The sequence below is a fragment of the Myotis myotis genome, unplaced genomic scaffold, assembly GCF_014108235.1.
Source record: "Myotis myotis isolate mMyoMyo1 unplaced genomic scaffold, mMyoMyo1.p scaffold_m19_p_3, whole genome shotgun sequence".
NCBI classification, from domain to species: Eukaryota; Metazoa; Chordata; class Mammalia; order Chiroptera; family Vespertilionidae; genus Myotis; species Myotis myotis.
Genome location: NW_023416335.1, coordinates 146,613,650 through 146,627,345, shown reverse-complemented (window position 1 = coordinate 146,627,345; position 13,696 = coordinate 146,613,650). Strand labels below are relative to the sequence as shown.

General features: G+C 44.3%; 1 protein-coding gene across 1 annotated transcript in view; it reads right to left on the bottom strand.

Moving 5' to 3' along the window:
- Positions 1-835: 835 nt before the first annotated feature.
- BEST3 (bestrophin 3) overlaps positions 836-13,696 on the bottom strand; it is a 37,995-nt gene continuing 25,134 nt past the window's right edge. Inside the window, exon 10 of the mRNA XM_036301145.1 lies at positions 836-1,754. Within this exon, the coding sequence (XP_036157038.1) occupies positions 836-1,754 (919 nt within the window). The remainder of the gene's footprint in view (positions 1,755-13,696) is intronic.

Here is a 13,696-nt window from a genome sequence, read left to right as displayed (position 1 = left end):
GAAACGGCCATGGCTGCCCAGGGTGCGGGGTTCCATGGACTCCCACCCTCTCCGCAGAGGGGCTGGAAGTGTGTCAAGTGGATTTGTTGACATCTTCGGTTATTCTGTGGGAGGCGTTGCCAGTGCCTCACATTTGGAAAATCACGGCAAAAAGTAAGCAGCCGAGTTGGCAGGAGCAAATACTATAACCTGCAAGGTGGGTCAGAGTGGAGTATTAGGGAAGGAGGAAGACTAGGAAGAAGGGAACTAGAGAAAGACGGGAGAATAAAGTGGGAACAGAGAAAAATGAAGCGGGGAAAGGAGAAGAGGAAATGGGAGATGAAGCTGGAGCTTAAGAACATGGAAGCGATGATAATAGGTTAGAAGGTGGGAGTGAAGTGTAGGAAAGCCTCAAACAAAAGCTCGTCATTAGAAGGCAGCGTTTGAGGCATTTTAAGAGCCACCTCCCTGTCTTTATAATTGAAGAAAAGAAGAAGAAAAGGAAACAAATAGGGAGTTCTTTGTCTTCCTATTTGGCAAAGCCAGGGGATTGTGTTATGATCTCTAAGGTGCTTCCCAAAGCTGACAATCTATGGGTTTATAAATCATGTATGTATTCAAGGCTCCTTATTTGGTTAAGATACATCACTGCGGTCAGGGTAGCGTCCACGGAAGCCCCGCGGTGGTGGATGATGCAGATGTGCTGGATTTTCTTAGTTGAAAACGTCCGGATCATAATGCCCTTCAGAGTTTTAAATAGCTTATACAGTGTGATTGCTGTTTAGAAACTGACCAGTCCTTGGCATGTCCTGCAACTCATGCTGAACCTCCGGGAAGGGAAGGATGGAGACGAGCACTAGGTCCTGGCGCTCGCTGGCTTTCCTCCGGGCGACCCGTCCGTGCACTCGTTGTTAAATTCTACGATGTCCGTTTCCTTGGTGTCCAGAGTTTCCATCAAATACAGCAGGTCGGAGGAGGCTCGCGGGCCAGCCACGAAGTTGATGCCACTGGTCTCGGAGGACGTTTCCGGGTCGAGCAACGGAGGCGGCTCGGGGTTGGCGGGCTCCGGCACTCGGCCCTCCAGGGAGGTGTGGCTGGACTCCAGGAACCCCGGGAGGCTCCACCTTTTGGGGAACGCGTCGTTCGCAAAAGGGTCTTCCTCGGGGGCGAACGGGAACAGGTCCTGCTCAGCTGGGGCTAAGACATTCTGGGGACTGGGGCTTCGGGGAGGCGTCCCCTCCCCCGAGGGGAACACCATCAGCCTCAGGGGGTCCCCGGGCACCCCGGGGCCCATGGGCGGCACCCCGGTGAACTCGAAGCTCTGGATGGAGGCGGTGGAGTCCCCCAGGTCCTCGGCCACGGGCCCCGGGGCGGTGATCCGCACCTCGGGGACCTGCGGCATTTTGACGGGGGAGGCCCTCAGGCTGGGCTGCGGAGTCAGGCTCTGCAAGGTGCTGGTGCGGCTGGTCTCCCTGATGGTGGACAGCTCCCCCAGGCTGGAGTGCAGCGCGGGGCTCCCCTCGGGGGCCAGGTGCTGCCGGGCGCGGCGGGCGCCCCGGGAGGGCACGTCCAGCAGGTCCCTGGGGGGGCTGAGGTCGCCGGGCGGGAGGAAGGCGGAGCTCTCGCTGGCCTGTCGGGCATAGCGCCGGCCGCGCGTGCTGCCCGGGTGCTCGTGGGCGCTCAGGAACCGTTTGACCCTCCTGATCATGGAGTGGCGATGGCCGTGCTTCTCGTAGTCCAGCCACTCCTCGCCGGGCAAGTCGGACCCAGACAGCCTGAAAGACAGGAGGGCAGAGGTGGGCAGAGTGCCTCTGGGGCCTGTCCCGGGGCAGAGTCTCAAAGCGGAGGACGCGTTGGCATTTTTGCGTTACGGATTTGGAGGTGGTCGGGAGGGTGACTTTGACTTGAAATAGTCTAGCGGAGGGTCTCAGTTTTTGGCCACGGGATCTTTTTTAAACTCTTATAAACTGGCCCAGCCCGCGTGGCTCAGTGGTTGAGCGGGGACCTATGAACCAGGAGGTCACGGTTCCATTCCAGGTCAGGGCATGGCGGGCTCGATCCCCAGTGTGAGGCGTGCAGGAGGCAGCCGATCAATGATTCTCTCTCATCACTGATGTTTCTCTCTCCCCCTTTCCCTTCCTTTCTGAAATAAAAAAATAAAAACAAAACAAATGATTGAGCACCCCCAAGAGATTTGTTTATGTGGGTTATAGCTATTGCTATTTACTCCATTAGAAAGAGTTGAGGGATAAAAACAAAACAACAACAACAACAACAACACACCACAGGCAAGAATATACAAGCACACATTCCATCACCTGTTAAGTGATAACATCATCACCTAGCATGTAGCCTCTGGAAAATTGCACTCCACACTCATGAGAGTGAAAAAGGCAAATAACATTTTACTATTACAAAGGCGGTTTTGCAAGAGCTGGCAGTGCTGTAGGATATATAGGGAAGTTGTTAAGAGAGTAAATCCTAAGAGTTCTCATCGCAAGGAGAAAAGTTTGTCCTTTTTTTCTTATTTTTTTTTTCTCTTTATTGTATCTGTATAAATCAAACCATCATGCTGTGTGTTTTAAACTTATACAGTGATGTATATCAATTTAAGGACTGGGGTGCTGGGCATCTGCAGGAGTCCCCAGAACACACTTTGAGAATCACTGATGTAGAGATTTGAACATTAAACAAAAAGATATAGTATGTGTTCTTTCTCCCTTATTACAGATGAACAAAGGTCATATTTTCCCAGGACCCATAAAACTCCCCAAACAATGGATCATAGCTAAATTCAAGACAGTGCAAATAAGAGCTAACATTTACTGACCTCCCATGTGGTAATTAATTATCACAGGAATCATGTGGGTTGGCGGTGTTATTGCCACTCACACTTTACAGATGAGGGAGCCGGCCCAGAGAGAATCGTTAAGGCGATGTAGTAGAGAGGGCCAGACCCGGAAGTCTGACTCCAAAATCCTTGTCTTTACTCCCCTTGACACAAAGCCTGAAGAGGCAGTGTGGGCCTGTGGAAGGACTCACACTGAGGTTGGGCTCCTCATGTGATTAGATTGATAGATTTGCTATTGTTGAGAATTTTTAACATTGAAGACACAAAAAGCCTTGCCCTCTTTAATCTTCTCCTCCAAGGCTGCAATAAAATGGATAACTGAGACAACAGTAAGGGCTATAGGGTTGTAAGCCCTCTCCTGCCTCAGGCTACATGGCTGTTGGTCTCACGTCTCTGTGGATTTACAGTCTTAATGAGGTTTGAAGAACTACTGAAAGCCGTGCCCTTAAACTGCCAGCGCTTGTGTTGGGCCGTCCCAGGCCAGTGTTCACAGTGACATCCATGGTGACAAGATGCTTTACTATGCCAGGTGCATTTTATGCGACACAAGGAAAAGGTAAGGACAGCGTAATATTGGTGTAACCCGAAAGGGCAAAAGGGCAGCCAAAAGAAAACTTGGTTTCTCGTGTTGATGAATAACGAATGGGTGATTGAGATGATTAACTGGCTAAATGTCCTGGGATGGCATCCGATTACAGCCTCACGCTGTTATTCTAAAGCCCCAGCAGTGCCCTTGGCTACCAGATAGCCTCTGGCCCGCTCTCCACTCTGCGTGGCTCAGGTTCTGTTACATTGACTTGAGAAATGCAGACTCATGCTTCAGCAGCCCCGGTGACCCGGCTGGTTGGGTTTCATTGGGTCGTATCTCCAGTCACACTTCAGGAGCCCGTCATCAGGGAGTTCAGAGGAGCGACAAGCGCAGTTGTTCACTAAGATCGCCTCGCTGGATGGATGGGCTCTGGGAATCGAGGTGGACAGGCCTCTACCCTCCATTTGGGACCTGAACTTTTTGTTCAGGATTTGTTTGCCTTAGCGCCTTCTAAACCACACAGCCTTGTAAGAATGACAAAATCTTCTACACCCAAACTTTCTTACTCTGCATTGATGTGGTGGATATGCACATTCAACTGAGGCAAAACGATTAAGGCCCTGGGTCACAAAGTGGAGAAAAATACACCGGATGGAAAAAGCAAACTGCAAAAAGGCCACTGCTCTTGCTAATGATCTACTGATTTACCAACCGACATTGAGACCTATTGCACCTTCCTGCCTCGTGAAACAGTGGTGTGGACACGTGAGATCTAGCCACTTACCCAGCCAAATTTATTGAGCACCTACCAGGAACCAATTTGTTGCATTAAGTCCTGTATAACACTATTTAAAAGGACGGCGAAGGCATGTGCAGCTGGCCCTCGAACAGCGTGGGGGTTAAGGGCACTGAAAATCTACCTATAACTTTGGACTCTCCAAAAACTTAACTGCTAATGGCCCACTGTTGACCAGAAGCCTTATCGGTAACAAACACCCAATTAACACATGTTTTGTATGTTACATGAATTACATATTATCTTCTAACAATACAGTAAGCTAGAAGAAAGAAAATGTTATTAAGAAAATTATAAGGAAAATAACGTTTACTGAATAAAAGTCCCCATATAAGTGGACCCATGCAGTTCAAACATGTGTTGTTCCAGGGCTAATTGCATATAAATAACTGAATTTGGAGCAAAGAAAGTGTTTGAGCTGGACTTTTGATACTGAGTAGGAATCAGATAGGCAGAGAAAGGACGGAGTACTCCAGGTGAAAGAAGCGACTGGGCAAACAGGGTAGCAGGACAGTTTAGGGCAGTGATGGCGAACCTTTTGAGCTCGGCGTGTCAGCATTTTGAAAAACCCTAACTTAACTCTGGTGCCGTGTCACATATAGAAATTTTTTGATGTTTGCAACCATAGTAAAGCAAAGATTTATATTTTTGATATTTATTTTATATATTTAAATGCCATTTAACAAAGAAAAATCAACCAAAAAAATGAGTTCGCGTGTCACCTCTGACACGCGTGTCATAGGTTCGCCATCACTGGCTTGGGGTGTTTGTGAGGAACAGGAAATACTTGAGTTTGTGTGAAGCACACAGGATAGTGTCAGCATAGAGGTAGAAAGGTCGCCTCGGGCTGTGATATGAAGGGTCTTACATGACAGGGAGAGGGATTTGGAGGAGGCAGTGGAGAGCTTGGATCATCTTTGAGAATGGACAGCAGAGCTAGAGTGTGTCATTTGGTAGCAGTGTCCAAGCAGGAACAGCTACGTGGAAAACAGCATGAATGAGAGTTGTCAAACAGACATGTTTTGAATAAGAAACATGACTGGGGAACTTTCCAAACTGTTAGTCAGAAAATGGGTCTTCAGAAGGACACGTAGTGGTCTGTGATCTGGGGGGCAGTTTTATGAATCTCATGCTGAAGTGATGAGGGCAGCCCTCCAGGCTCTCTGCTACCAAAGAGCAGTGTGACCCCCTCCCATGATGAATCGAACGAACCTTCTTCTAAATGACACCTTCCACAAAGGGTTCACTGCCCACACACTATGCCCCTCTCCTGTGTCTAATAGCCAAGGTTCCCAACAGGACAGCAGAAACTGTGGCTTAAGAGCAAAAGAGTTTAAGGCTTAGAGCATAGAGAATAGCATGTAACTTAACACCATCAATAGGTCCTATAACTTTAAGTGAAATGACAAGGAAACCAATTTTCCTATAGGCTAATTGATAGAAACAAGAGTTAAGTTCCCACAGCATCTCATAAACTTTATAATAAAATGATGTTGAACAAGATGACATTCTTCAAGGACCTGCTGTACTTGAAAATATTTTTTTATTTCCCAGTTGGGAGGCTTGGGTGTATTTTTTAGGTCCATTTAGACTTTCTACTTCCCCGTATTTGATTTTTAATGTGTACCCGTAGTATAGGGTTAATACAGTTCTGAGGCCCAAATACAGTACCACTTAAAATACCCCCAAACAATTATAGCAGAAATATTATATGATAGAATGTCAGAACCCTCATTATATTGCTATCTATTAGAGAAGGCCAGCTCAAAAAGCTGGGTCTTACATTCTGGAATTCACTACCACTTGGACTGAGGTAGGCAGGTAATTAGAGATAGGGGGACATTCATGGAAAGTACCGTGCAGCCATTAGTGCCCAGAGGTGGAATTTGAGAACTGCCTCTCTGGTAAGAAAAACGATTTATTTTGGGACCTTGCAGATCCAGGATTGCTGTTGTCCAGGCTGTGTGACCTTGGGAGGCCCACTGAACCTCTCTGTGACTTTGGTAATCTGGTGACAGGTTTACCTTACTCTACCGGCCTTGCAGGTTGTTTGGGAGTCATCTGTATGTGGAAAAGCTTTGAAGAGTAGGATGGGTATAAAAGGAGCTCTTTCAATGACTGGCAAACCTTCAGAGGCGGTTTTCGAATCATCATTGACATCTTGCATGTGATTGGAGGAAATGATAGCGTCTGCTTCAAGGTCACTTCCTTTTCTCCTTCAAGCGTGTTCTTTAAAAGATGTTACTACACCTTGGAGCTGCCATCTAACAATGAACACATTAGAAGGGATGACCATAACAGTCATTTAATAGTAAGACTAAGGCACTGGGCACTGGGGAAATGAAGAGGAAATACAAGGATGAGAGGAAGCTGGACTATTTGAGGGAAGGGAGATAGAACCAGTCAGGTGGGACTGCCCTAACTTTGCCTCTCAATGTTGTGTTTTGTGCCATTTGCAGCCATTGCCAAACCCTGCAGCACACATTTGTTGCACAATATTAATCATCCACACTGAAATATAGAAAAAGTGAGCATGGGAAAGGTTGTGCCATGTATGGTGCTATTTTTAAAAATACGTTTTTATTGATTTTTAGAAGGAGGAATGGAGACGGATAGAGAGATAAAACATCTATGAGAGAGGAACATCATTGATCAGCTGCCTCATCATCGATGAACTGCCTCCTGCACTGTCCCTATTGGGGATCGAATCCACAACCTGAGCATGTGCCCTGACCGGGAATCGAACCGGCAACCTCTTGGTTCCTGGGTTAATGCTCAACCATTGAGCCACATGGGCCAGACTGGGCTATTTTTGAAAGGGACAAGAAGGCTGGGTGCAGGAGAAAGAAGAGGTGATGTTAAGCTTGTCAGGCTAGAAGGAGGGAAAGCGTCACTTATTTCTATAGGTCAGATCATTGTTTGGATTGGTGTCTGCGTTCTTACTTTAATTTCAAGTATCAAAAAAACAGCCACCCAATTTAAAAAAAATCTCTATTGAGCACCTACAAAACCATAAGCCCCACAGTCTTTGCCAATGACAGATCTCTGAGAGCAGCAGCAGCAGCAGCAGCAGTTTAATGAAGGCCTCTTGCAAAGGTGCTTGGGCTGGTGAGGGGTGCAGAACACTGTGTGCCTCCTGTGGCCACAGCAAAGAAGAGGCAGGAGACAGGCAGCCCCTTTTCAGACTGCCTGGGTGTCTCACATGGAAAGACCAAAAACAGTGCGGATGACACTCACAGAGCGAATGCATTTTTTTCAAAGCAAGCTTTCTGTCACGCAACCCTCGTCCTAGAGTGATTAGGGAAATATAAGCTTCAAAAGACGGAGGGATAAAACTGGATGACGCTTAATTTTTCTTCTCTGTGCCACTGTGAAAGCGGTGTTTTGACAATTTAAATTCTAATAATAGGAGGTCATTTTAAAAGAATCAAAATGAGAAATTTAGGAAAATGATACTTCTCACTTCGGATTTATTATTTGCCAATTGCTAGAGTCCCCAAAGTCAGGCGACTGCGTTGGAGGGAGCCGATCATTTGTCTGAAAATCTGTCCGGACAAAAAGGCACAGCGTGCGGAGGAGCGTTTATTCACCGGCAAGGGGGAATGTCCTCTTCAAACCCATTAGAGGCCAAGCTGTTATTTTTAACCTTCTGCACCGCAGAGTCACCTCAAAGCTGTAGCCAAGGATTTGTAAGACGGCAAGGTAACCCTCACACGGAGCTGGGAGGGGTGGGGCTGAGCATTGTGGGGACAGTCCAGTGGACGGAAGGGAAGGGTGTATCTTCCCAGCCCCCCTCTCCGCTCCCCTGCTGGGGACACTTTCAAGCCAGTGGAGCATCGTGAGAGGAACGCTTAGCTCAGAAAGCTGCCAACAGGGCTCGCAACCCTACCGCTGCCTCTCCGTTACCTCTGCTTCAAGGTCTCTTTCTTTTCTCCTTCAAGCGTGTTCTTTAAAAAATGTTACTGCACCTTGGAGCTCGCAAAATGAGAAATTTAGGAAAATGATACTTAATATGAGTTCTTCTCACTGCAGATTTATTGTTTGCCAATTGCTAGTGTCCCCAAAGTCAGGGGACCAAGCATTATGGCAAATCTGGTTAAAGCATAAACATATCATGCCTGCCCTGCATTACAACTCTGGCTATGCTCCTCTGACCTCCACTGGCTGATGCAAAGAGAAATAATGGCCCCAAATAGAGGTTCACCTAATGGCCCCCACCTTTCAATACCATTGTGCTCTATAGTTTTGTTAGAGAAGAAAATTAAGCCATCTGTACCTCTCGTGTCATTTAGGAAGTTAGAGCACCAATGGTGGCCCCCATGTCGGCATATGAGAGAGCCCCTGAGTTATTTATAAAATTATAAGCTTAATGCATGTTCATGTCCTTGGGAGGTTCTGTCTCTCCTTTCTCTCTGGTGCATTAAGTGCAAATCAATGTTCCAAGAATACATTTCTGTTCAAGTTAGTAATTCAGAATTCAAGATATTCTTGGTTGTTTGTGATACACTGATGCAATATTATGTTTTTCCTTGTAAAGTGAAAAATTTTAAAACAGTTGGCTAAGAAAAGATTACCCAATAAAGCATCCATCTGGAAATATACTCAATCATCCTATATAATAAAAGCGTAGTATGCAAATTGTCCCCTCTGACTGGGAGTTGTCCGGGAGATCGACTAGGGCGTGGGGCCAGCCGGGGGAAGAGAGGGAGGACCCGTCTGGTGGCAGCCACTAGGGACCCTGCCAGTGCAGGAATTTTGTGCACTGGGCATCTAGTACTTTAATAAAGTCTTTCTTTGCTAAAATACATATTTTGGTATATTTGAACTAATATCATTAAGAATACTTCTGATCTACTATATAATTCTAAATGCTCTGTACATATTTGTATAATTGCAAAAAGGTAATTGTATTGTTGCTACATATTCTTAGAATTTTGGAATGAATATAGAGAAGTAGAAGTCATTATTTCTGGGTAAGTGTTTACAGTTTCACAGTAACACATAAATCTTAAATTCCTCAACTCCCAAATAGGAATAAATTTCCACAAAAATTTGAATATTTTTCCTCTTTACTAAGTGGATCCTTAATTGGCTTCATGGACACATTGCTTAAGATCACTATAAGTATGAGATGTTGACATGTTTGAGTCATGGCAGAAAGCCGAATAGAACAGACTTCTTTAAACAGGATTGCAGTCAGCAGTCTAAGGTTCACAGGCAGAGCGAGTGCTTTTAGATTCAGACAGAGTGAGCACAGCCCCAGGTGTACACCTCATATCCTCATGACACCCGTGAGCGATCCATTTCATAATCAGCGACAGCCTTCTCCAGGATTTTGAATCCTTTAGTTGCTATGGTTGGGCATTTTATTAGGGTTTACCAATGCCTTTAAGAAATTATTGCTTCTACACTGTTGGTCATTTTGATTTTTCAAGACAGGATTAAAGGGAGTTATGAGACTTCAAGTTTTTAATTTCCATATATTCCATTCCTCAGAGACTTAACAAGTTGTGCTAATGGATAATCCCAAGCATTTAAAAAATGATAAGAATTTTGGAGCAACTCGTGGCTGTATAATTGAGGACAAGCATTCTACCCCAAGCCAGCTGTGTGGTAGGCTAGGCCTGCACCTTATTTTTTGTTGTTTGTTTTAAACAGAAATTTACTTTCAGCAATGCTGGCTTGAGTTTAAGCATTCTAAGTTTGTTTTGGTGAAGTGAGGTCCATGAAACAGAAGTGTTTGCTTCTGGTATATTTGGTATATTTGAACTAATATCCTTAATAATACTTCTGATCTACTATATAATTGTTTTGTTGTAAAAGAAGACCCATTTTCATTTTAGAACTTGGGTGTATTTTATGAACAACTCTTCTTTTGATTGTTTTCAGGCATTTTTAAAATCTTGGTTAATAGGGTCTCCATAGCTAAGCTAATGAAAAGATGCCTTAATTAAAACAGCAGATCAGAAAGTGTTTTACATTATGACAAAAGAATATACTAATCAGATTCAAATGATATCATCTCAGCTGTGTAATGGAAAAAGAGATCAACCAGAAAGACTTCTTTTCATTGCTCAGTTAATTCATAACATGGTTTATTAAGTGGACAGTACTGGCCAGAGAATAATCAACACTGTTTATTAGATGCTCAAGACAGGTGTATTTATGAAAATTAATATTTTTGTGATTATAATTTCTATTTTGGGTGCTCTGTTCATATTTTCAACTGGCCTTTTTTTCACTGAAAGTGGTCATTCTGAAGTTGACTTTTAATATGCCCCATACAAAGATTGGGAGATAGAAGTTCAGCATTCATATTGTGTTAGAAATTATAAAATATAGTTTTAAAACAAGCTTTTTGGCCTCAGATTGGACAGAGAAAGATGGGCCTTGCTAACACTTCCTTTGGATTAAGACATGATGGAGATCGGCTGTGGTGAGCACACAGGTTCCTGCTTCACTAGCTACACAGGCACCATCTCCCAGCCCCCTCACCACATCCGGCTTCAGCTCCTTCCCTCCCGCTCAGGTGCCCCGGCCCCCTCCTGGGACCAGCCCGCCCCTGCCTTCCTGTGTTTTCTCTAGGACCTTGCTCTGTCAACCTCTGTCTCCTGTGAATTCCTTATTCTCCAGTGGATTCCTTTTGCTCAGCCTGTCTTTTTTCCAGAGCAAGAATATTTATCATTTTGTTTCTTTATTACATCTTGCTTCATCTTATAAAGGACTTGAAGTGGCTTATAAAAACACATACAATGCAATAATGTATGAAGTTAGGCTATGATAGGAGAGCTAGAATAAGGAACAATGGCAAGATGAGACACAGCACCTAGGAAAGCAGCCCCCAAGCCTCACAGACTTTCTAAAGGTGGGCTACAAATTTGCTTTTCAGCTGTCAGCAGCCAAAGGAAAAGGAGACCATCATCAACGATAAAACTCAGAGTCTGTAACAAATAGTGGAAGGTTGCCCAGAAGAGGCAAAGCTCTCTTCTTGCCCCCTGATGTCTGAGATAATTTTTCCCCGATGAAAGGTCTGCTAAGTTATAAAGTGGACAGTCCTACAGTAAATAGCATAAGGAGTCTTTATGGATCTGTTCAAACAAGGCATAAGGCAATTGTAAGGAACAGTGGCAGGGTGGAGGAGGCAGCTTCCCCTTTCCCACCCTGAAGTGTTATAAAACCACTAAAAAACATACCACCGCCCTTGACTTCATGAGACCAAAAAAAATCTTTTTAACTGTCAGGGAAAAACAACTAAGTAGACACTTGAACTGGAGCACTGGTAGCACCTACAGACTAACCAGAGGCCCCCCAAGAACCCCCTGCCCGCCAGTGGGGCTGGGTTCTCTTATTTACACATTAGTTCTTCAAATACTTTGCGTTAATCAATGATGGGAGTGGAGGGGAAGGTTAGAGCATATTTAATGACCTAAAAACAAACTCACAGAAGAGCATCTATTAATTTTCAAAACTGCAAAGGTTGCCAGACATCCATGAAACTGCCACTGCAGAATGCATTAAAAATGCTGAGTAGTGCAAACAACAGGACATTTCTATCCCAGGAGACTGAGCAACTGGCTGGGGTGGGGAAGAGCTCTCTGGCCTGGAAGGAGCTCTGGACAGCAGAGTCCAGGCTCAGCAGTCTCTCTGGAGGCAGGAGCTAGTCTAGCGTAGGCATCTTTCGCTAAGGTGTTCTTGAGGAAAGGGCAAATCTCCTGGCTCCTGAATGGTCTTATTATACATATACCACAGCACCTGGCTTTCCGCTTCGTCATCCTTTCCTCTGGGTCTTGAAGGGCTTTCAGCCTCAGAGGCTCCTTGGGAGGAGCATACAAATCACAGCTTATGGGGTCAGGAGACACTCGGCTAAGAGGAAAGCCTTACAGAAATAGGACTGAAGTGAGATATCCTGATACAGTGTTAAAAACAAGACAAAGGGGTGGTGGTGGAGGAGGTAGACGAGAGTATAGGGGATCAATAGTGATGGCAGGAGACTTGAGTTGGGGTAGTAAACCCACAATACAGTATACAGATGATATATTATAGAATTGTGCATCGGAAACCTATATAATTTTATCAACCAATGTCACCTCAATAAATTTAATAAAAAAGAAATAAAAGAAATAAAAACAAGACAACAAGCTTCAAGTTACTTATGCTAAGCCCACATCACCAAATGGAGCCTTACATGTAGTTCTAGCTCTTGCAGAGATGGGATCTTCAACCAATCCATCTGGACTCACCAGGAGAGCACTCGTTAGATAATCTGCCTGCTACGCCCCTGCTACCCCCTGAAGGAAATGTCACAACAACCAACCTGCTCAGCTGCCTAGAGCAAGGACTTCCTTGGTCCTGCTCCCTCTGTCTATAAAGTCAGCTCCTCGGGGCTCCTTTCTACCTGTTAGATTGAACGTTGCCTAATTCATGAATCACTGAGTAAAGCCAATAGGATCTTTAAAATGTGCTCAGTTGAATTTTGCTTTTTAAATGATAGGGAAAGAGGAGGGCTAAAAACTGGAGGGAGGGGAATGAAGGTCACAAGTGGCAACTACAAAATGCAAACCCAAGTCTGTTCCCTCGGGGAACAACAAGCCACACTTTGTCCAAAAGTTACAAGAAAAATTCCACAAGTTTTTTTTCCTTTTTCTGTAATGTTTGGGAAGGCTCTTTACTTTTCTAAATTTGTCCATATTCTTTTTAAGTTACTGGGAAACTGTGGCATCTGCCTTCAGCAAAAATACTTAAACTTCCCCACTATTCACACATTTCTTAAAAATCAAATACATTATCCGATTTAATAAAATTATTCAAGAACTGTGCATGATTTACTTCAGGCCTCAGCCCATTTATTTAAAGCTTGTATATAAGGACAGATTGTTTTGTTAAAACCAGGGAACAGAGATTGATTTACTATATACTAAACACAGTTGGGTTGAATTATAATCTTTTTAAAAAAAATCCTTACCCAAGGATATGTTTATAGATTTTAGAGAGAGGAAGAGAAAAAGAGAGAGGGAGAAACATGGATGTGAGAGAGAAACATCCATTGGTTACCTACTGCATGTGCCCCCGCCAGGGATCAAACCCAAAACCGAGGTATGTGCCCTGACTGGGAATCGAACTGGAAACTTTTTGGTGTACAGGATGATGCTCCAACCAACTAAGCTAGCTGACCAGGGTAGGTTGAATTATAATCTTAGGGAAAACTTTTGATAAAACTCATTTAATTCTTTAAGATTTACTTGTCTCCAAGTAGTCTAACACAGTGCCTGCACATGGTACATGCTCAATAAACATTTATTAATGCATTTAATTATGATAGAGTTAAGTAATAAAAGACTACATAATTAAACTATCTTCAAATTGCACGGGGGAAAAAAAAGGATAGTTTCACAACTATTGGAAAAGTTTGCTGTGGTACAAAAGCAATGTAAAAATGCAAATTGCCCCCAAACACACACACACACACACACACACACCATATTTAAACCAGAAACTACATCTCTTTACTGTTTAACTCCCTTGGATATATTAATTATATATA